We start from the raw sequence: 22492 nt of genomic DNA on the forward strand, positions 1-22492 counted from the left end.
CATACCCTTCAAACCGTCACAGTCTGAGGGGAAATCCAAAGTTCTATACCATTCCAAATAGTCCAAGCTGTTCTAAAGCTTCCTAATTACCCTGATTAATTTGGAACAGCTGCTGTAATCTACTCAACAGATGAAAATCAGCGGCTCTCTGCAGTTGGTTTGTGGACAGTCATGGCTAAGACAAGGGACCTCAAAGGACCTACTACACTATATTGTCTCTCCCCACTCTTTTTGAACCAGACAAGAAGGGCCCTCTCACAGTATAAAGTGTGTAGGAAGGGGGCAATTGTTTTCCTGTGCACTTGTACTTTGCAATTGTACCGGCAGTAAAAGTTGTATTGAATGGTGTTGTATGGCATTATAGCAGAAATGCCACATTCAGTGAATGGGATCAGCTGTTCTCGGGATCAGCTGTTCTCAGGATCTGGGATCAGCGCGGGTGTCCTTGCAGTTGCATGTGGCTCAATAATCAGATGGAAACGCATGCAGTGTGAAAGGGGCCGCATACTTCCTGCTGGTGTTTGGATGTGTTTGGAACTGAATAACCCCCTCTGTATGTGCAGCTGCTGGCATATTCTGACATCCGTAGCAGCCAATCAGGAGCCAGATCAGCCTGACCAAGTTAGACTTCTGCAATGTGTGATGTGGAGGAGAATATATTCCTGCGATGGTGCTGTGCTCATACAGAAGTCATTCAACTGTAACTAGCAACATAATGTTCTGTGTGTTTAGGTGGGAGCCGTGAGCGTCTCTAGTTCAGAATCACGATGGCGGCAGACCGCGCTGAGCGAGAGGAAGATGGCAGCCTGGAGATTGTATTGAGCGGTAACATCTTAGGATATTTTACGGAGAGCAAACAGACACGAGACCTGATTGTCAACCTGCAGATGTCCTGTATGGAGTCGGTGAGCAGAGAGGTGTGCGCACAGAGGTTTACAGGTGAGCGAACCAGATTGTGAATCGCTAGATCCATATGTTTGGGGGTAGAGGTGGAGGAGGGGATTGCTGGGGTAATAGATTGAACTCTGCACTTGGGGATTAGGCAGGGGTAGGAGACTTAACCCGGCTTTGCTTCCAGCTGCGGATTTCTACATGGGAGAGGGGCAAAGGGGGTAGATTGTTTGGGTGCTTGTTGCAGCAGATGTCTGGACAAGACAGATTATCGGAGGATCCTGAGGAGGTGAGTCACTTATTCTTCCACTGTTATTCTTCCACTGTTGATACTCTGCATGGGAGAGGTCAAATCTGGCAGTGGCTACCTTTTTTATGAGGGTCCTTTGCGTATGTATAGGTATGCAGTCGGTGGACTGGGAGCAGGGTGAGCCAAATGACGGTTCACCCTGCTACCGCTAACATTTCCTATGGCATAATATATTAACACTCCAAAACATAGCAACTCGGAGGAGGCAGTAATCTGGGGTCCAGGGATCACCTGAACTCTGAATTACCCTTGCATGGGGCGTGTAGTATAGCACTTGTGCTATAGCAGTGCCCAGCTTTGGCGCTCAACGATGAGTGCTGAAACCACCTGCTTTGGGTCCTCCTGCCTACTAGTGTTGGGCGAACAGTGTTTGCCACTGTTCGGGTTCTGCAGAACATCACCCTGTTTGGGTGATGTTCGAGTTCGGCCGAACACCTGATGGTGTTCGACCTTTTAGTTCAGGTTCGCCCGAACTGCTCAATGCCCGGCCGAACAGGGCCGAACAGGGCCCCTGTTCGGCAGAACAGGGCCCTGTTCGCCCGAATATAGCCCCCCTATGGGGTCGCAGGCATAAGGGGAGAGCATGCCCCGATCGCGGGGGGGGGGGTCGGACGGAAATTCCCCCCCACCCCCTCCGCTAGCGCTTCCCCCCCTCTGCCCGCTTCCCCATAAAAAAAGTTTGTTGAAAGTTAAATAGTACCTGGTAGTGGCTGGCTGGCAGTGGTGTGAGTGAGGAGGAGGAGTCCGAGTAGGACGCGTTGAGGCCGGGCAGCGGGCGGTTCAGCGGAAGTACCCTTGTGGTACTTCCGCCCTTTCTCTGACCTCACGTCCTCTACGTGATGACGCATACGAGGGTACGCGTCACTCAAGGCGTCCTACTCGGACTCCTCCTCCTCACTCACACCACTGCCAGCCAGCCACTGCAGCAGCCACCACCAGGTACTATTTATCTTTTAACAAACTTTTTTTATGGGGAAGCGGGCAGAGGGGGGAGCGCTAGCGGAGGGGGTGGGGGGAATTTCCGACACCCCCCCCCCCCCCGCGATCGGGGCATGCTCCCCCCTTATGCCTGCGACCCCATAGGGGGGCCGTATTGCGGAATGTTCGGGTCCCCATTGACTTCCATTGAGTTCGGGGTTCGGGCCGAACATGCCAAACATCTGGCCCATGTTCGGCCCGAACCCGAACATCCAGGTGTTCGCCCAACACTACTGCCTACCTATGCTTAGGGAGTTCTTATGGCTACTTATACGGGGGCTGGATGCTTCTGCCTACCTATACTCAGGGAGGGAAGGGGTTGCTCATGCCTATGTATAGTGGGCTACTGCTGCCTACCTACGCAAGGGAGGAGGGGTCCCTCTGCTTGCCTATACCTGGGGGGATCTTTCTGCCTACCTACACTGGAAAGGGGGCAAAATTGGGGGCCCTCTGGCTACCTATACTGATGGTCTTCCTCTACTATACTCTAGTTTGCAAGGTGAGGTGTGTTTTTTATGTCATGAGACTTGGTAGTAGCTGTGTGCTGATGGGAAATATGTAAGTGTATTGCAACACAGAATGCACACCAGGTGAGACATTGCATGGTTTCTGTACTCAATACACAAAAGCTAAACTATGCCAGTGCTTCCTCATTCCTCCTATATACCCGCCATAGGATATGCATTACTCTGTGTGAGACGGACACCACCTGTAGCAGCAACATCATGCCAGTCTGCTGGTTCTGCTTCTTGCTGGGCTGTATCACAGCTGCAGGTAAGAGAATAATGGTGTTGGGTATGCTGGGTAAGTGCAGGGCACAGCTATCAGCAGTGGTGCTTGTGATTTTTCAGTTTCAAAATCGAAAAGGCTATTTTTGTTTTTGAGAAAATTTTCCCAAAACAATAGCTTCTCAAAAAAAAAAAATCTACATTTTTAATGTAAAAAAAGCGAAAATGCAGAAAAACTATATGTTACCACAAAGATGTTTACTACGAAAAAGTGTAAAACTTATTTTTGATGGCATTTTCGCTCGAAAAACGAATGTAAACACTATTTTCACAAACATTAATGCGAAAAGAATACCATTTTTTTATTTTTTTATTTTTGCTGAAGCTGTAAAGGTTATTACACGCCGGGTGTCGGGAGGTAGCCGATAGCAGAATATATGTAACACTTACTGATATTTGACTATTTTAAAGTCTTCATTTTCATTAGTGAAATCTATATATATAAAATTGTGTGTGTGTGTATGTATGTGTATGCCGCAATCACTCAAACGATTTCAACAAAACTTGGTATGCAGATCCCTTACTACCTGGGATGATATGTTCTGGGGGTCTCGCGGCCCCCCTGCACACCTGGGCGGAGCTGCAAACAAAAAGCAAATCAGATTCCACCCATTCATGTCAATGAAAAAATGGAAAAGGCTGCCATTCTCACAGTAATCAAGCCAGAGTCCCCACACATGGCACAGTTGGTCACTGTGTGACCGAGGTTACAAATCCAGGAAAAGTGGGCGGAGCATAAAACAGCCAATCAAATTTCAGCCGTTCATTTTAAATGGGAAAATGTAAACTGCAGCCATTCTTAGACTGTTAATCGCAGGGTTCTCAAACTTGCCACACTTGGTCACTGGGCGAATGAGATTAAGATTCTGGAAAGTGGGTGGAGCCTACAAGAACTAATCAAAATTCACCTATTGATTTTCAAAGAGAATATTTAAACTGCTGCCATTCTTACACTGTTTATGGCAGAGGCTTCAAACTTGCACCAGTCGGTTATTGGGTGACTAGGGTGTAAATGCACTTAAGAGGCAGAGCCAAAAATAGCCAATCAGATTTCTTTGGTGGATAAACTGCTTCCATTCACTCATTTTTGATGCCAGGAAAAGAAAGCTCACAAACTTGGTCATTCAGTTTCTTTATGTCAAGGTTAGAAACTGGGTGCAGCCAAATACAAATTTCACTGGGGAAATATAAAATGCAGCAATTCTTACACTGTTAATGGCAGGGTTTTCAAACTTTGCACAGTTCGTCACTGGGTGACTGGGATAAATATTTAGAAAAGTGGGTGGAGCCTACAAACACCAATTAAAATTCACCTGTTGATTTTTAAGGGGAATATTTAAATTTCTGCCATTCTTGCACTGTTAATGGCATAAGCATCAAACCTGGTACAGTTGGTGACTGGGATTCAAATTCAGGAAGGGGGCAGAGCCACAAACAGCCAATCAGATCTGTTCAATTTCACTGGGAATATACAAATTATTGATACTATGGACCCCAAAGCTCATAAATTTGGTAATTGAGTGACTGTATGTCAAGGTTAGAAAAAGTGGGCGGTGCCAAAAACTACATTTTGTACATGGGAAAATATAAACTGCAACAATTCTTACATTGTTAATGGCAGGGTTCTCAAATTTGACACAGTTGGCCACTGGGTGACTGGGATTAATATTCAGAAATGTGGGTGGAGCCTACAACAGCCAATCAAAATGTACCTATTGATTTTCAAGGGGAATATTTACATTGCTGCCATTCTTACACTGTTAATGGCAAATTCTGATTTCTGAAAAGGGGGCAGGCCACAAACAGCCAATCAGATTTGTTTAATTTCAATGGGAAAATATAAATTATTGATGCCAAGGACCCCAAAGCTCACATACTTAGTCATCGAGTGTTTGTGTGTGCCTCAAATCTGGTACAGTCTGTCATTCAGTGACTGGGGTTCAAATTATGAAAAGGAGGGAGGCACAAACAGCCAGATTTGGTGAATTTTAATGGTAAAATGCAAGTTATTGATGCCAAGGACCCCAAAGCTCATAAACTTGGTCATTAAGTGACTGTATGTAAAAGTACCTCGGGTACTCTTTAACAGTGTAAGAATGGAATTAATGTAAATATTCCCTTTGAGAATCAATAGGTGAAATTTGGTTGGCTGTTGTAAACTCTATTCACTTTTCTGTTTATTAATCCCAGTCACCCAGTGACCAACTGTGTGACGTTTCAGAACCCTGCCATTAACATTGTAAGAATGGCTGCAGTTTATATTTTTTCCATGTAAAAAATGTAGTGGTTTGCTCCGCCCACTTTTTCTGACCTTGACATGTAGTCACTCATTTACCAAGTGTATGAGCTTTGGGGTCCTTGGTATCAATAATTTGTATGTTCCCATAGAAATTAAACAAATCTGATTGGCTGTTTGGGGCTCCACCCCTTTCCAATTTGAACCCCAGTCACCCAGTGATAGAATTAATGACCCCCTGTAGCATTTTAAATATTCACCTTGAAAATAAATGGGTGAAATTTGATTAGCTGTTGTAGGCTCCACTCACTTTTCCGAATATTAGTCCCAGTCACCCAGTGGCCAACTGTGTTAAGTTTAAGAACCCTGCCACTAACGGTATAAGAATGGTTGCAGTTTATATTTTTCCAATGAAATTGGTATTTGGCTTCGCCCACTTTTTGTAACCTTGACACACAGTCACTCAGTGACCAAGTTTGTTAGCTTTTGGGTTCCTGGCATCAAAAATGTGCTAATGGAAGCAGTTTATGAAGCAAAGAAATCTGATTGGCTGTTTGTGGCTTCACCTCCTTTAATGAATTTGAACCCCAGTTACCCAATGACCGACTGTAGCAAGTTTGAAGCCTCTGCCATTAACAGTGTAAGAATAGCAGCAGTTTAAATATTTATTAACCTATAGTGTGCGCTCCTCAATCACTTGTCCTAACAATATTATGAATATTTTCTCTCTGGGTCGCTCCTGTATTTAAGTGTGTGTGTCACTTTAAATCCACATATATACAATTAACAGAGCGCTCAACAGTATATTTCCACAATAAATGTTCCTCTGTCCTTGAATCTTAATTAAAATACATAAAGTCCCACAAGAGTTCATATGTCACAACTTCCAAGCTTTGAAAACTACATAAAGTTCAAGGAGTCTTCCTGCAATGGATAATAACCAGTATACGCTCACCAGATGTTAAGCTGCCTTTTTTAGGATCAGCTAATATCGCTTCTGGCCCAGCCAGTATGCAAGGTTTCCTAGGTGCGTTCTGCCTCTTCTTGTATCCTCAGCATGGGGGCATAAAACAGAAAAAACACTCGAATTGTGTGATACTGTTTTCATAAGACTATTACTCATAAGCCACACCAGTGCGCCCAGATCTTAACAAAACACCTCGTGCTCCTCCACCGTATACTCAATGAAGCCTCTCACCAAATATCATGGCTGACCCAGCACAGACCAGCAATCAAACTTCACAGATACTTTCCACAAACCTCCTCCAGCCTCAGTGTCCCTAAGACTCAAACAGGGACCAGTATAGTGTAAAACCGTTTTTTTATTAAAAAATGTAAAAGTAGTGCACTCACAAACATCCAGTACAAATGCGCATATAAAAGTTCATCGAGCTCTACTCCCCCTGAATTTACCCGCTGAAACAATATCTCAACTTAAGGGGATGTTCGCGTTCTCTTGGGCAGACGGGGCGGTATCTTACCTAGGTATTAAGCTCTCCCATAATTCATCTGAACTATTTAGACTCAACTTCAGTCCACTACTAACAGAAATTAAAGAGGAATGTACCTCAATGTCAAAGTTCTGGATGTCTTGGTCGGGCCGCATCGCTGCTTTTAAACTATTCCTACTACCCAAAATTTTATACATACTACGCACTTTACAGATCCCAATTCCCAAATCATGGTTTACAGAAATGAGAAAAGTTATAAATGCCTTTATATGGCAAGGAAAAAAAAATCAGAACTTCCTTTCAAGTAATGACACTCCCAAAACACCACGGGGGCATGGGTCTGCCCGATATCGAAAGATACTACCATGCAGCCAATTTAGAACTAACAAAACAATGGTGGAATACACACTCACCAAAACCATGGGTCAAACTCGACACGACCCTCCTAGAGGCAAATCCAAGAGCTATACTAACAAGTATATATATAGGCGCAAAACCTCCTCAGTCCCCTTACCCATCTATACAAGCCTCTTTAAGATCCTGGGAATATTTTATCAAACACCCACCTCCATCCAATGAATCTACCACTCTACCAGTTGCCCTCGAAGCCCTTGAACATTATATCACTAATATCAACCTACGACCTTGGATAAACTCAGGCATTATATCATTACAAGATCTTCTCAAAGACTCACAGCCTAAACACTTCTCAGACCTACAAACACAATACAATCTTCCACTATCCCAAACATTTACATACCACAGACTCTTCCACGCAATCAAAAAGGACAAAATCTCCTCCCCAAAAATCCACCCTTCCATCTTGAACATGTTAAATCATGCAGGTTACTTCAAAGGCAGTATCTCTGTCTGGTATAAATATCTCACAACAGGAGCCATCTCCCCCCTTAACAGGTATGCTACAGTGTGGTCATTAGACCTCAATAGCGAAATTTCGCCTGCCAAATTAATAACTGCTAACACCCTAATATCAAAAATCTCCCGTTGTAACTCACACTGGGAAATGGCAAAGAAAATACTATTTAAATGGTACATAACCCCTAGACAATTAGCCACATTCTCTGCTACTAACTCCCCAATCTGTTGGAAATGCAAATCCTCTGCAGGTACATACCTACACATGTTCTGGCATTGTCCACTTGTAGCTCACCTCTGGCACCATGTAGAAAAATATATTCGTAAAATTCATAAACCGAACTTCATTCTTAAACCGGAATTCGCCCTTCTTTTCATACAGGAAGAGCCGATTCCCGCAAAAATAAGCCCCTCGATCATCCATCTAATACTGACTGCACTTCATCTAATAACAAGTAATTGGAAATCCCAAGAGAAAATATCACCCTATCTGCTCCTTTCACACACGAAGAACAATATATTTTTAGAACAAAAAATAAGAACTAGACTAGCAATTGACTGCTCCAACTTCAATATTCCTTTAAGTTGGACTGATCAATACAATGAATAATGCCTGAGTATCCCCTCCCTAGATAACATATGGTATAAAATCTCCTAAAATAACAGAATAGAGTGCCAAATTAGACCACTCCCTTGGTACACTTTTCTTTCAAAACCCTGGGTCTGCAACTATCTGTTGTGTTTATGTTTAGGCTCATGTTGTTGCCTATATCCATGCTTCTCCGACTAAAATCTAACAAGTTAGTTTACTATCAGTTCCAGCCGATCCGTTCATACGTAACCTATACTTAATACATTTCTCCAGACTACAATCAATACAAGATAGACTGCTGTATAAAATCAGAATTCAAATCAACGTTCTAGTGGGGGTCCGTTCTGGCCCACTGGTACCACTAGAATACATAGTATTCCCACAAATAATGGATACTCTCTGCTTGGCTGCCCACTGGGTAAAGTAAAAGTCAAGCAAGAGATTATCTTAAAGAACCCTAGCCCACACTGTAATACTATTTTCACTCAATTAATAATAAGCATATATCATATTAGACTTTATCTGTATTGAACAATGTGATGTATATTGTCCTTTATATACATATTGGAGCTGTATGTATTGTACTCATGTAAACCATTGTTTAAAGGATCTGGCACAGCTTATCTACTTTGTATGACCAACTTTATTATCTCTTAATAAAAACTTCTTGAATAATGAAAAAAAAAAAAAAAAAAAAAAAGTTCATCGAGCTGGTATTAGCGTCCCTCGCTCCTTAGGCTCCTTAGGCGGAGCGAGGGACGCTAATACCAGCTCGATGAACTTTTCTATGCGCATTTGTACTGGTTGTTTGTGAGTGCACTACTTTTAAATTTTTTAATAAAAAAACTGTTTTACACTATACTGGTCCCTGTTTGAGTCTTAGGGACACTGAGGCTGGAGGAGGTTTGTGGAAAGTATCTGTGAAGTTTGATTGCTGGTCTGTGCTGGGTCAGCCATGATATTTGGTGAGAGGCTTCATTGAGTATACGGTGGAGGAGCACGAGGTGTTTTGTTAAGATCTGGGCGCACTGGTGTGGCTTATGAGTAATAGTCTTATGAAAACAGTATCACACAATTTGAGTGTTTTTTCTGTTTTATGCCCCCATGCTGAGGATACAAGAAGAGGCAGAACGCACCTAGGAAACCTTGCATACTGGCTGGGCCAGAAGCGATATTAGCTGATCCTAAAAAAGGCAGCTTAACATCTGGTGAGCGTATACTGGTTATTATCCATTGCAGGAAGACTCCTTGAACTTTATGTAGTTTTCAAAGCTTGGAAGTTTAAATATTTCTCTTGAAAGCCAATATGTGAATTTTGATTGGCTGTTGTAGGCTCCACCCACTTTCCTGAATATCAATCCTATTCACCCAGTGACCAACTGTGCCAAGTTTGAAAACCCTGTGATTGACAATCTAAGAATGGCAGCCGTTTACAGTTTTCCATTTAAATGACTGAAATGTAATTGGCCACTATATGCTCCACCCACTTTCCTTAATTTGTAACCTCAGTCACCAAGTGACCAACTGTGCCAAGTTTGGGGGCTCTGGCTTGATTACTGTGAGAATGGCAGCCTTTTACATTTTTCCATTGACATGAGTGGGTGAAATCTGATTTGCTGTTTGTAGCTCCGCCCAGGAGTGCAAGGGGGGGGGGGGCACGAGACCCCCAGAACATATCATCCCAGGTCGTAAGGGATCTGTATACTAAGTTTTGTTGAAATCGGTCAAGGCGTTTTCGAGTGACACACACACACCACACACCACACACACTTTGTTCAGTTTTGCAGCCAATATTTAACATTAGAGTTAATGGTGGCGCCCGATTTGTCCATTGCTCATATGCACGCAATTTTCCTGCTTTCGATAAATAACTGGTGCCTGGCCTGTCCAAACAAAGTTTTCATTTTGAGAAGTAGCGTTTTGAAAGATATTGTTTTGAAATTTGTTTTGACAATTTTGTAAATTAACTTTATTCATTATTATGAAATTCATTTTGGGAATTATAATTTTATACATAATTGTTATGAAATTATCTTAGAAATGTATCACTTTTTACATTAACATGATCTGCAGCGTTAAAAGGGAGTTTTAGGGTTAGGTGTCAGGATGGGGGGTTTTAGGGTTAGGTCGGCCCGGGAGGTTCTTGGGGTAAGGCACTGACAGTGAGGGTCTTAGGGTTAGGCATCACTAGAGGGAGGATTCTGTGTGAGAGTAGGGTTAGGTTTAGTTGTAATAAAATATTGGTAATAATTACCAATGTTTTACTATGCATATTACGACTAAATATGGACATGGAGTGACAGACAGCAGAGTAGAAGACAGTGCACACTAATGGTCTATCTGCCACACTGACACTCAGCACAGCAGCACTGCAGTAATCTGTGGGGTGGCTGGATGGTGTTATGGTTAAGGGCTCTGCCTCTGATATGGGAGACCAGGGTTCGAATCTCGACTCTGCCTGTTCAGTAAGCCAGCACCTATTCAGTAGGAGACCTTTGGCAAGTCTCCCTAACACTGCTACTGCCTATAGAGCGCGCCCTAGTGGCTGCTGCTCTGGCGCTTTGAGTCCGCCAGGAGAAAAGTGTGATATAAATGTTGTTTGTCTTATCTAGTAAGCTAACAACTAACTAGCACTGCAGTACTAAATAACTACACAATAACACAGTAATCTTATGTCCTAACCTATACTGTAGCTAAGGCTAATAGCCGGCCTTGCCTGTGTGCACAACAGCACACACAGACACAGACAGGACCTAACTAGCAGAGCTGCTGCAGCACAGAGTCTGACTCTGACTGTCACACAAACTAAAATCAAAATACAAGCTAGCTAACTAAACAACAATCAAAGAGTGGTATAGTACAGGTGTTGTGCAAAAACACTAGGTTTTATCACAGTATAAAGCACTTGCTTAGCCAAACAGCACTGGAAATGTCTCTTAGTGAGCAGTAGGCCCGGATTTACATCACAAGAGCCTGGCACCTTAGACTCCACCTTACATGGACCTACAAACCCCCGCCAAACTGCGCCGCAAGTGTACTGGCTGGCCCAGTTTTCACCTCTCCCTTACTTCCCCTGCCATGTGTAAGTAGCTACAGGTGCCCCTTTGTAGTTGGTAACCAGAGGTATTCTCAGTATTAAGTAGTTAGAGACGCCTCTGACTGAAGGTAGATCTCTTCAGTAGAATGCTGAGAGCCGGGTGAGTGACCTCACATTTTTATTCCCCTCTGGAGTCTGTATAGGGAAGGAGGGAGAGAGGCGCTTGAGAAGGGAAGTGAGCCGCCTTTCCATTACCAGGCGCCTGTAGGTACATGCCTACAGTGCCTTATGGTAAATCCGGCCCTGTTGAGCAGTCACAAGCAAGGACGAGTTCCCTCAACATGGCCGCCGCTTTATATACAGGAGGGGCTGGCCAGGGTTCCCCTCTGTGATTGGTTGCTAAGGCTTCTGCTGGGAGCCCTCTGATTGGCTCAATGACGTCATGGATGTCATCTCCGTGGTTACGCTATCCGAATTCAGATATCTGACCGGATATCCAAATTCCTATCCGGATACCGCTGCAAATTCGGATACCGCATTCCGGATTCGGCCAGCTATCTGGAATCCGGATCCGAGGTCGGATAGCTGGAAAAGTTCGGATTATCCGGGTAGTTTGGATATCTGGAATCCGGATGAGCACCACTAGATACAATTGTTTATCTCATCAGTCTATTTTCACCTCAGTTGTTTAATACAGCTGACTTTAAACAAAAGTGGGGACACCGAGAGCCCAATATAGTGTAGTAAGCAAAACAATAGGTTGGATAGGCTGACAGTATCTTGTCTACTTCAAGGAGGCGAGTCCACCACCACCACCTCCTGAGGAATTTTTAGTACCTTTTTATCCTGCTAGCGCCTCTGTTCACTCTTATAATACAGCTGACATATTTCTTTAGGAAAAAACCTAATAGTGATTGTTTTCAATAAGAACTATACTGTATTAATATATGCTGGTGGGTGTGCTCTATATTTAACATTAGAACGTTCCCTACAGTCCTATGACGAGTTTTGTCTTTGTATTTAGGGTGCTATGAGCTGGTGTTCGAGCAGACGACAGAATTTACATATGACCTGGAGATGTACCCCTGGGGTACGGCACAGTTTGGTGGGATTGTGATCCTCTCCTTCCACAATGCATCTGAGGGGATCGTCTTCACCCAGAGCTGGTCTAAAGGGAACCTGTCAGATTTTACCTGGAATGTTTTAGACATGTTATTAATCAACTATTTTAATGAGTTCCACGAGCATGTCATCGGAAAACTGCAGTACTTTGGAGTAAAAGGTACAATTCACTGAAATTCTTAAAATTGTCATGCAGGTACCACAAAACATTGGGAGAAAGGGTTCCTAAGACCCCACAACATACTGTCCCCCTTTTGGTCCATTTTTGAGACACATTTTTCTATGGCGCTCACACTCTTTATGGACCTGAACCAGTTTTATATGCTCCTATACTGTTTGATGAAGCGGGACTGTTGACCGCGAAACGTGTTGCGATTTTATGGAGTTGTGAATAAATTGTATATATTTTTACTCTGCATTTGAGTATATGTCCACTACCACAGGGAGGCAAGTCCACATTGACTTCCCTCTTTTTATCATTTTTAGAACATTGTTTTACTCTGCTTGGCGCCTTTGTTCGTACATATTACAGCATTTTTCTATGTAAGCCTGAAGAAGGGGACTTACTCCCTGAAAGCTTGCATTATGGAATGTTTTACTATTAGTCATTAAACATGTATCATTTTTACAATAGTCATTTTTTTTTTTTTACAAAAAAAGCTATATACAGCAAAGTCCCCTGTATCCAGCACAAGTGGGGATTGCCTGATGCCAGATCAGAGAAGGATTCAGATATAATGGGGCCCTATGCAAGGTAGTAGATTTGGGCTTCCCTTCCTTGTTCTCCATTTGGTAAGCTGAAGCAAAGAGAGGTCAAAGAAGGTGACAGGTGGGCCCCTTAACACCCACTAGACCCCAAGGGGTTGCCTAGCCTGACAGGTGTATGATCCTGCTCTGCCCCGGATACGTGTGCTCGCCGGTTGTAGTTTGTGTAAAGAGGAACTCCATACGAAAAATTAAAATCCGTCAGCTATGCTGTAGTGAAAAGCTACATTTACTTCTGGAGTCTTGTCCCACAAAGCCGCCCGAAGACCCCACATCACTACACTTCCGCAGCTTGGCCCCACCTCCCCTCTCTTTTACGAGAAAAAACGCCTGGCAATGTAATGCAGTAAATAGCTTGGCGTTGGCGTTTTTCTCGGAGAAGAGGGAAGGCGGGCCAAGCGACAGAATTGCAGTGATGCGGGGTCTTGGGGGGGCGGGGCTTAATGGGACAAGGCTTTGGAGGTAAATAAAACTTTTCATTACAGCAGCACTGACTGATTTTTATTTTTTGTATAGAGGTCCTCTTTACGGCCGAAAAAGCACCCCCCCCCTCCCTCCCATGCAGCAGAAAATGCTTACTGAGCCTCCAGGCACTATTTTCTATCCTTCCTGTAGCTCCTAGCAGCTTTCTGGCATACTCTGTGTATGGTGGCATCCGTTGTGTCTCCTGATTAGAGATGGCCAGAACGGTTTGCATGCGAACTTATTAACGTGAACTTCGGTGGTTCACGTTCGCGATAGAACACAAAGTTTATGCGAGTTCGACCCGCCCCTTATACTACATCAATAGGTTAAACTTTGACCCTCTACATCACAGCCAGCAGACACAGCGGAGCCAATCAGGCTACACTCCCTCCTGGAGCCCCCCATACCCTTATAAAAGGCAGCTGCATTCGGCGATGTTCTCACTCTGTGTGCTGCGTAGGTAGTGAGAGAAGGGAGAGCGTTGCTGCAGAGATTAGGGAAAGCTTAGTTAGGCTGTTGTTAGGCTTCTTAGCTTGCTCCTTGCTGATACTTCTTGCTAAAAAGCACCCCAAAACAGCTCTTTTGAGAGCTAATGTTGTGATCTGTTTTTTTTTTGTGTGTGTGTGGCGCACTGACACTTGCATATACAGCCCTGTCAGTCGCAGCTGGCCCTTGGTAATTGCTCTACTCTGCCAGGCCCAGCACATACAGTGCTTCCTTTTCACTGCACCTGTGTGTGATGGCTGCACATTTGTAATACCAGTCCATGCATACCAGTTCATGTTCACTGCACCTGCGTGACAGCACGCAGTGTTATATAGCATTCACTGGATACCTGCTCCATGTACCTGTGTGTGTGACTGCTGCACATTTGTAATACTAGTCCGGGCATACCTGTTCATGTTCACTGCACCTGCGTGACAGCACGCAGTGTTATATACCAGTCACTGCATACCTGTTCCGTGTACCTGTGAGTGTGACAGCTGCACATTTGTAATACCAGTCACTGCATACCTGTTCATGTTCACTGCACCTGCGTGACGGCACGCAGTGTTATATAGTAGTCACTGCATACCTGTTCAGTGTACCTGTGTGTGTGTGTGTGTGTGTGTGTGTGTGTGTGTGTGTGTGTGTGTGTGTGTGTGACAGCTGCACATTGTATTGATACTAGTCACTGCATACCTTTTACTGCACCTTTGTGACAGCACGCAATTTTATATTTCAATAATTTTTATTGGTTTAAACAAAGAACCAGAATAACATTACAGTTACAGTAATGAACCATACAGTATATTGTTGTTTACAAACCTGAAGTAAAACGAATACAATGCAAATAAGAAAGTATTATCATGACAACACAGATCTTGAAATTATGGTAGCCTGTGAAAAGTGAAGAGCAAGAAGCAGAGAATTGGAGTAGAAAGGACAACCCCTAACCGAGTAATTCGGTCTGTAGAAAGGCTGAGTGTTGGTGTGCTTAGCAACTTGGTTAGGGAAGATGACTACTGCCCATTCACAAACCAAAATGGCTGGGCAGGGCCATCCTCTCCTAGGTACCACTAAACGCTTATAAGGTCCTGCCCAGCACGCAATTTTAAATACCAGTCCATGAATAACTGTTCACTGTACCTGTGTGCGTGACAGCTGCACATTGTATTTATACCAGTCACTGCATACCTGTTCACTGCACCTGCATGACAGCTGCACATTGTATTTATACCAGTCACTGCATACCTGTTCACTGCACCTGCATGACAGCTGCACATTGTATTTATACCAGTCACTGCATACCTGTTCACTGCACCTGCATGACAGCACACAGTTTTATTTACCAGTCACTGCATAACTGTACCGTGTACCGGTGATTGTGACAGCTGCACATTTGTAATACCAGTCACTGCATACCTGTTCACGTTCTCTACACCTGCATGACAGCACGCAGTGTTATATACCAGTCACTGCATACCTGTTCAGTGTACCTGTGTGTGTGACAGCTGCACATTGTATTGATATCAGTCTGTGCATACCTGTTCACTGTCCCTGTTTGTGTGACCGCCGCACATTGTATTAATACCAGTCACTGCATACCTGTTCACTGCACCTGTGTAACCGCACGCTGTTTTATATACCAGCCCTTGCATACCTGTGAACTGCACCTGTGTGACAGCTGCACATTGTATTGTAATACCAGTCACTGCATACCTTTTCACTGCACCTGTGTGACTGCACATTGTATTACTCAAGTCAGTGCATACCTTTCACTTCATCCCCCCCCCCCCCCCCCAATATGGACAAAACAGGCAGAGGTAGAGCCAGAAGCAAGCCACCCTGCAGGTCTGTTCGAGGTCGTGCTGACGTGATTTCGTGTGGCCCTGGACCAAAGTACAGTGCTCAGAATAGGGCACTTGCCATCAACTCCCAAGATTGTCAGGACATAGTTGATTATTTAACACAGAATACCTCATCTTCCGCAGCCACCAGCGCTACTACAAGTACAACATCCGCTGCATTTGACACTTTGCAGGAGTTATTTGGTGGAGAATTAACTGATTCACAGCCATTATTGTTCCAACAATATGAAGGCGCTAAGAAAGTTACACCACCACATATGTCTGAGTTAGGTGGCACCATGGACGTAAGGTGTGAGGATGATGATGTACCTGCTGTTGGTGCAGTTTATGAGGTGTCTGATACAAACGAAGCTGTGGAGGATGATTATGACGACGATGATGATACAGCCATGGATGTCATGTGGGATCGTAATAGACATGATGACAAGGGGGACAGTTCAGAGGGGGAGTCAGAGAGGAGTAGTAGGAGACGAGTTGCTAAAAGAAGCAGGAGGAGCTCATCGTCAGAAACAGCTCATGGCAGTGTCCGGCGACATGTATCGCCACCTATGGACAGCCAGCCAACATGCCATTCAACGTCAGCTGCTGACGCCACCACCAAAGTGCCATCGATCCAGGGCTCAGCGGTGTGGACATTTTTGTGTGTGTCTGCCTCAGATGAGAGCAGAGCAATGCCATCTGTACTCTTTGCCACCAAAAAATTGAGCCGTGAAAAAACCAAGGCCCGCGTAGGGACAACTGCCTTATGAAGGCACATGACGAAAAAGCACAAACTGCAATGGGATGACCACCAGAGAAAAAGCTCAGGTGTTCACATATATACAGGTAAGTATCCAATCAGGATCAATATACTAATGAGAAGACTACCTGATGGGGAACTACTCATTTAAATGTTAAGACCATACCCACACCGAGGACGATGGTTCTGATTGGTCACAGCGTTCAAACAAAGCATGAAAAGTGCATTAAACACAACCATATACCGCAGATCAGAATCTTTAAAAATGCTTATAAAATCACCTGTGCTGTCATGGCACTCATAGCATAGATCCTTACAATCTGCAGCATTAGTAGAAAAATAAAGCCTAACAGCTATAGAAATGTCTACATATACACACCCTTTGGAGATCAACCACTCTGAGTAAGTACATTAGCATACGGCGAATCATCACCATCTGACAAGGGGGTAAAAAACCGCTGACCAATAATGTTTGAGTTCAAAAATAAGGTCACCGTCCAATGGCAGTGCAATGTGGGCAAGCCGCCGACCAATAATAGCATCCAAATGCGAGCCGCATAATAAAATGAACTCCTATGAAGGGCGGGACTATGCTCATAAACAAAGCCGCCAGCCAACCAGGCGGCAGTTAGCACTGACCAAACGGAAAGCGTACTCGCGAAAGGGGCGGTGCTACAAAAAGTAAACAAAATCGCCGGCCAATAGGGCGGCGGTTAGCGCTGACCAATAAAATAGCCAGAAACACGGACAGGCTCGCCATCATTGCAGCACATAAGGAACACCTTCTGACCACGAGAGAACGCTAGCCAATGGGGAGAGAGATTGCCTCCCCACTGCCTAGCAACGTGAAATGCCAACAGATAGATACAACTTATTAATCAGAGGGTGTATATGCAAACGCGAATTATGTAAAGAACTTTTTTGTTGAAAAAACTATCACTACTAAACTTTTTTTAGAAAAAAACTCACTATATCCTTGCCTGCCCCTCAATCCACAGCAACATAGGCGAATCCTGTGAATACAAGAAATAAATTTTTTTTTTTTAAAAATGAACTATATTTCATAAAGCAGAAACTTTAAAAAGCTATATATCTCTATCTCTCTATCTCTATCTCTCTCTCTATCATTATGAGCAAAGAAATTCCTATCAGTCTAGTTGTAGATTATACTCTTTATTAACCTCCCTGGAGTTCAATTGATGCAGACTTTTGTCCACGGGCTATTTAAAAAAATATTGTTTTAAACCATGTAGCTAGCACTAGGCTAGCTACATGTGTCCCCTGATTGCCCCGGTGGTGTGTCCCACCACCGATCGCCGCCGGCTATATTTACTGCTCCAGGATCCCGCCAGAGCCGTAACTTCTTCATGCAGCTTTGGTCATCGCTATGGCGATGATCGGACATGACGTCTACCGTCATCGAAGTCATGCGTAGTCCCCATCCTTGCCATAGCGACGCCTGGTGGTGATGCAAGAGGCTGCCACAGCGCGGGCTCCGGCGGGGGGTACATATAATGCCGCCGATCGTGGTGATTGGGGGTGGCAATCGGACAACACATGTAGCTAGCCAAGTGCTAGCTACATGATGTACAAAAAAGTTTTTTTTGTTTTTTTTTTTAAATCTCCCTGGGCCATGCTATCCCCTCCGGCGGTAATGGATGAGCTCAGCTCGTCCATACCGCTCAGGAGGTTAAGGCCTGTATTGACAGTGTCCAACTCCCTAATCCATTTGGATTCTATTTTGGAAAGTCTAGAGTGGCGATTGCCCCCTCTGTCATCCAGGTTGACACTGTCAATGACACAGACCTTAAGTTGACTCACATTATGACCCAGTCTCATAAAATGTTCAGAGACAGCCTGATCCATACGTCTCTTACGGATTTCAGATTTGTGTGATGCTATATGATCCTTAAAGAGACTCTGAAGCGAGTCTAAATGTACTTTTTTAACAGGCAGTCATGTTAAGTGGTATAACCCCTGCTAAAACGCCACTATCCCACAGCAAAACGAGGGGTCTTTACCCCCCAAATCCCATCTGTAAGCTCGGGGGGGGGGGAGTGCTTCCTGAAGAGGCAGAGCTAAGCCCTGTAGCTCTGCCTCTCAGTGCGTCAATCCCCGCTGATCAGCGCCTCTCTCAATCTTCCTTCACAGAGAGGGGTGGGGGAGAGGTGGAGATCTGTGCGGCGATTGACGCGCATGGAGGCAGAGCTGCAGCTCATAGCTCTGCCTCCATGAGCAGCAAAATCCACGACCGAGAAAGTCATGTATTTTGCAGGAGGGATTTGGGGGGTAAAGACCCCTCATTTTGCCGCTGGATAGCTGCATTTTAGCAGCGGTTATACTGATTAACAATACTGCATGTTAAAAAAGTAAATTGATACTCGCTTCAGAGTCTCTTTAAGTCTTTGTGTCATCTGACCGACATAACACTTACCACAGAGACATTTAAGTAAGTAAATGACCCATTTAGAGTCACAGGTGTACCTGTCATATATATTATAGCGTTTGCAACTTGTAGAGTGACGAAAATAATCACCTCTAATCAAGCTATTACAGATGTGGCAGACACGGAAATGTGCCACACTGTCTTGGTCAACTATTCTTATTCATGATGTCAGAGTGAACCAATCGGCTGCGTAAAGATGGTGCTCTTTTATAACAAAACATAGGGGGTTGATGAAATTCTTTTATATGAGGGAGAGAATCTCTCAAAATACTCTAATGGTGTCTCACACACGTCTTAACTTGTCTGCTAACCGTACTGTAAGTGGATATAAAGGAGACGCTGAGATTCCTATTTATAGAGCTATTCCTACCTCTAGCACCCCTACTTCTAGCAAGCTGTTCTTTTAATAGATGGTCAAGATAACCTCTCCGTCTAAACCGGCCCACCATCTCTGATATTCTCAAGTCCTGTCTATTCTCATCCTTTCCGATATGCTCAATACTTTGAAATTGGCCTCCTGGAATATTATGAATCATATGTTGTGGGTGAAGGCTATTATAGTGGAGAATAGCATTTCTATCTATTTCTTCAGTCAGGTCAGTCACCAACCTCCCACTCTCTTTAAAGAGTAACTGTCAGGCTCCAAAAGCTCCTGTGTTAAACAGTTTAGAAGGAAGCCAAAAAGGCAATACTGAAGTTAAAAATCTCTTTCTTTTGATGTGTGCTGAACAGCAAGGATGTTAGACCTAAGCTCTTAAGAGGAGAGGCCGCATAGCATACTGCAAAGCATTCTGGGGCTGCTTGGGTCCTCCCCTCGGCTGCTAGTGAGAAGTTACAGGCTCATGTTACAACAGGCAGCACTGAAAAATCTCCGGGCAGAGTATACTGCATGAGTCCGCTATTGTTCCTAGCCACATGGCTAATTAATATTCACTGCACAGTAGTGTTGTATTTTTTCTGAGTGGAATCATCAGGAAGCAGGCAGGACATGACGACATATTTGGCTTCATAGGAGACAGACAAACATGGAACCTGCCATGAGCTGTCAGGAGCATCATTCTCTGCAAATACTATATAACAATTCTGTGAAATCCAAACGTGGACAGTGAAATGCATATGTAATGTAAGTACAGCCAATCTTTAGCTACTGATATATGTGCTTTTTTTCTGAGACCTTATACCTAACAGCTCCTCTTTAATCACCAAAGTATCCAAGTATGAAATCTGAAAAAGGTCACTATTAATGGTCAACTTAATCTCAGGGCATCTGAAGTGCAGGGAATCAACAAATTCAACAAGGTGTGGCCCCGCGCAGAAAAAAAATAGTCTATATAACAAAACCAACATTTTGAATATTTTTGGAAAAAAAAACGGATGCATAGACTAATAAAGTCCCATGAAGAAGTTAGCATAGACAGGGGCCACACTCGACCCCATAGCCGTGCCCCTGCACTGCAGATAAAAATGACCATCAAAAAGAAAATAATTTTCCCCGAGAATGATATTTAATAGAGCCAACAAGAAGGATCTCTGGGGGTCGTCAAAGTCAGAGGATGTAAAAAGGTAATGCTTGACAGCCTCTACACCCCCATCATATGGGATGGAGGTGTAGAGGCTCTCAATGTCAAGAGTCACCAGCAGCCATTGGTCACTCACTTCCTCAAAACCACGTATCTCATTCAAAAAAGCCTCTGTGTCCGTGATGAAAGAAGGTAATCCAAAAACAAAAGGTTGCAAAATCCGGTCAAGGAATCAAGCTAGGGGAGAAAAAAACAGAGTTAGTAGCAGCAACAATAGGTCTACCCGAAGGAGAACAAAGATTCTTATGAATTTTAGGAAGAGTGTACATAAGTGGAGTGGAAGGATGTCGACTGATAAGAAACCTGAAAAGATAGTCCCCAATGAGGCCTTTATTCAATGCCTCCTTCACAATGGTCTCGATCTTTCCCATAATCGACGTTATAGGGTTACCATCCAACCTTCCATTCCACAGGCATTTTTGATGCTGAAAACGCCTTACTTAGAGTGGTTGATCTCCAAAGGGTGTGTATATGTAGACATTTCTATAGCTGTCAGACTGTATTTTTCCACTAATGCTGCAGATTATAAGGATCTATGCCTCCCTGAGTGCCATGACAGCGCAGGTGATTTTATAAGTATTTTTAAAGATTCTGATCTGAGGTATATGGTTGTGTTTAATACACTTTTCGTGCTTTGTTTGTTTGAACGCTGTGACCAATCAGAATCCTTGTCCTCGGTGTGGGTATGGTCTTAACATTTAAATGAGTAGTTCCCCATAAGGTCCTCTCATTAGTATATTGGATACTTACCTGTATATATGTGAACACCTGAGTGTGTAACATTTAGAACTGGGCAACTTGAAGATGGGCAGGAGCCTGAAACAGTGGACTGTCCTGCCCTACAGTTCTGTCTTTTAACTTTTATGTCTTTTTACAATAAATGAAGATATTTTGCTAGAGGTGGTGCAGATCATTACGATTTTCCTTTGATGTTTTGATCCTGTGGTGTCCGAACCAGATTTTCTGCACACCTCACCATTCCTGATTGGATGGTTGGTCAGAGAGTGCGGCTTCACCAATAGAGCCTCCTGAGCAAAAAGCAGCACACAAAAGCAAAGCCACCCTCCTTCTCCTCTTATGCATTATCTTCAGCCGCTTTCTCCCTTGCACCTTTACAGCCACCCTCCTCCACTTCACCTCTTACCTTGAGCGGTTTCTGCTCCTCTGCCCACAGCAGCAGCCAGGTGTCCATGAAGGAAACCTTTGAGCGGAAGAAGCCAATGTCTGCCAGTCACCCCCTTGCCCGGCGTCTGGCAGCTGGCTTGGCGGAACTGTTAGCTCGCCAGCTGTTACCATACCAGCTGGTGGACTCTGAGGCCTTCCGAAAATTTGTGGCGATTGGGACACTGCAGTGGAAGATACCAGGCCGCAATTATTTCTCAAAAAAGGCGATACCCAAACTGTACCATGAAGTTGAAAGGCAGGTGGTGTCATCTCTGGCACAGCGTTGGGTCAAGGGTCCATCTGACCACGGATGCCTGGTCTGCAAAGCACGGTCAGGGCAGGTACATTACTTACACAGCACAATGGGTCAACCTGGTGACCCCTGGCAAGCAGGGAGTACTTGGCTGTGCAGCAGACCTAGTTGTGACACCTCCACGGCTTGCAGGCAGGCCTGCTGCTACCTCCTCTCCTTCTCCTCCTACTCCTCCTGCTACATCCTCTTTGCTGTCGTCATCCTCCTTGTCTGAGTGGCAGTGCTACTCTACTGGTGCTGTGATCTCCTCTCCAGCTACACACCCCCAGCTCCCCTGGGCCTATGCTGCATGCCAGGTACGACACTGTCATGCCATCTTAGACATGTCTTGCCTCAAAGTGGAGATTCACACTGGAGCAGCTCTCCTGGCTGCTCTGAACAAACAGGT

At 44.3% G+C, this 22492-nt stretch overlaps 1 protein-coding gene across 1 annotated transcript in view; it reads left to right on the forward strand.

The window, feature by feature from the left end:
* Positions 1-767: 767 nt before the first annotated feature.
* LOC137527285 (antigen-presenting glycoprotein CD1d-like) overlaps positions 768-22492 on the forward strand; it is a 45360-nt gene continuing 23635 nt past the window's right edge. Inside the window, exons 1-3 of the mRNA XM_068247794.1 lie at positions 768-939; positions 12184-12441; positions 16187-16324. Coding sequence (XP_068103895.1) covers positions 768-939; positions 12184-12441; positions 16187-16324 — 568 coding nt within the window. The remainder of the gene's footprint in view (positions 940-12183; positions 12442-16186; positions 16325-22492) is intronic.

This window comes from Hyperolius riggenbachi, chromosome 8 (genome assembly GCF_040937935.1).
Source record: "Hyperolius riggenbachi isolate aHypRig1 chromosome 8, aHypRig1.pri, whole genome shotgun sequence".
Classification (NCBI taxonomy): domain Eukaryota; kingdom Metazoa; phylum Chordata; class Amphibia; order Anura; family Hyperoliidae; genus Hyperolius; species Hyperolius riggenbachi.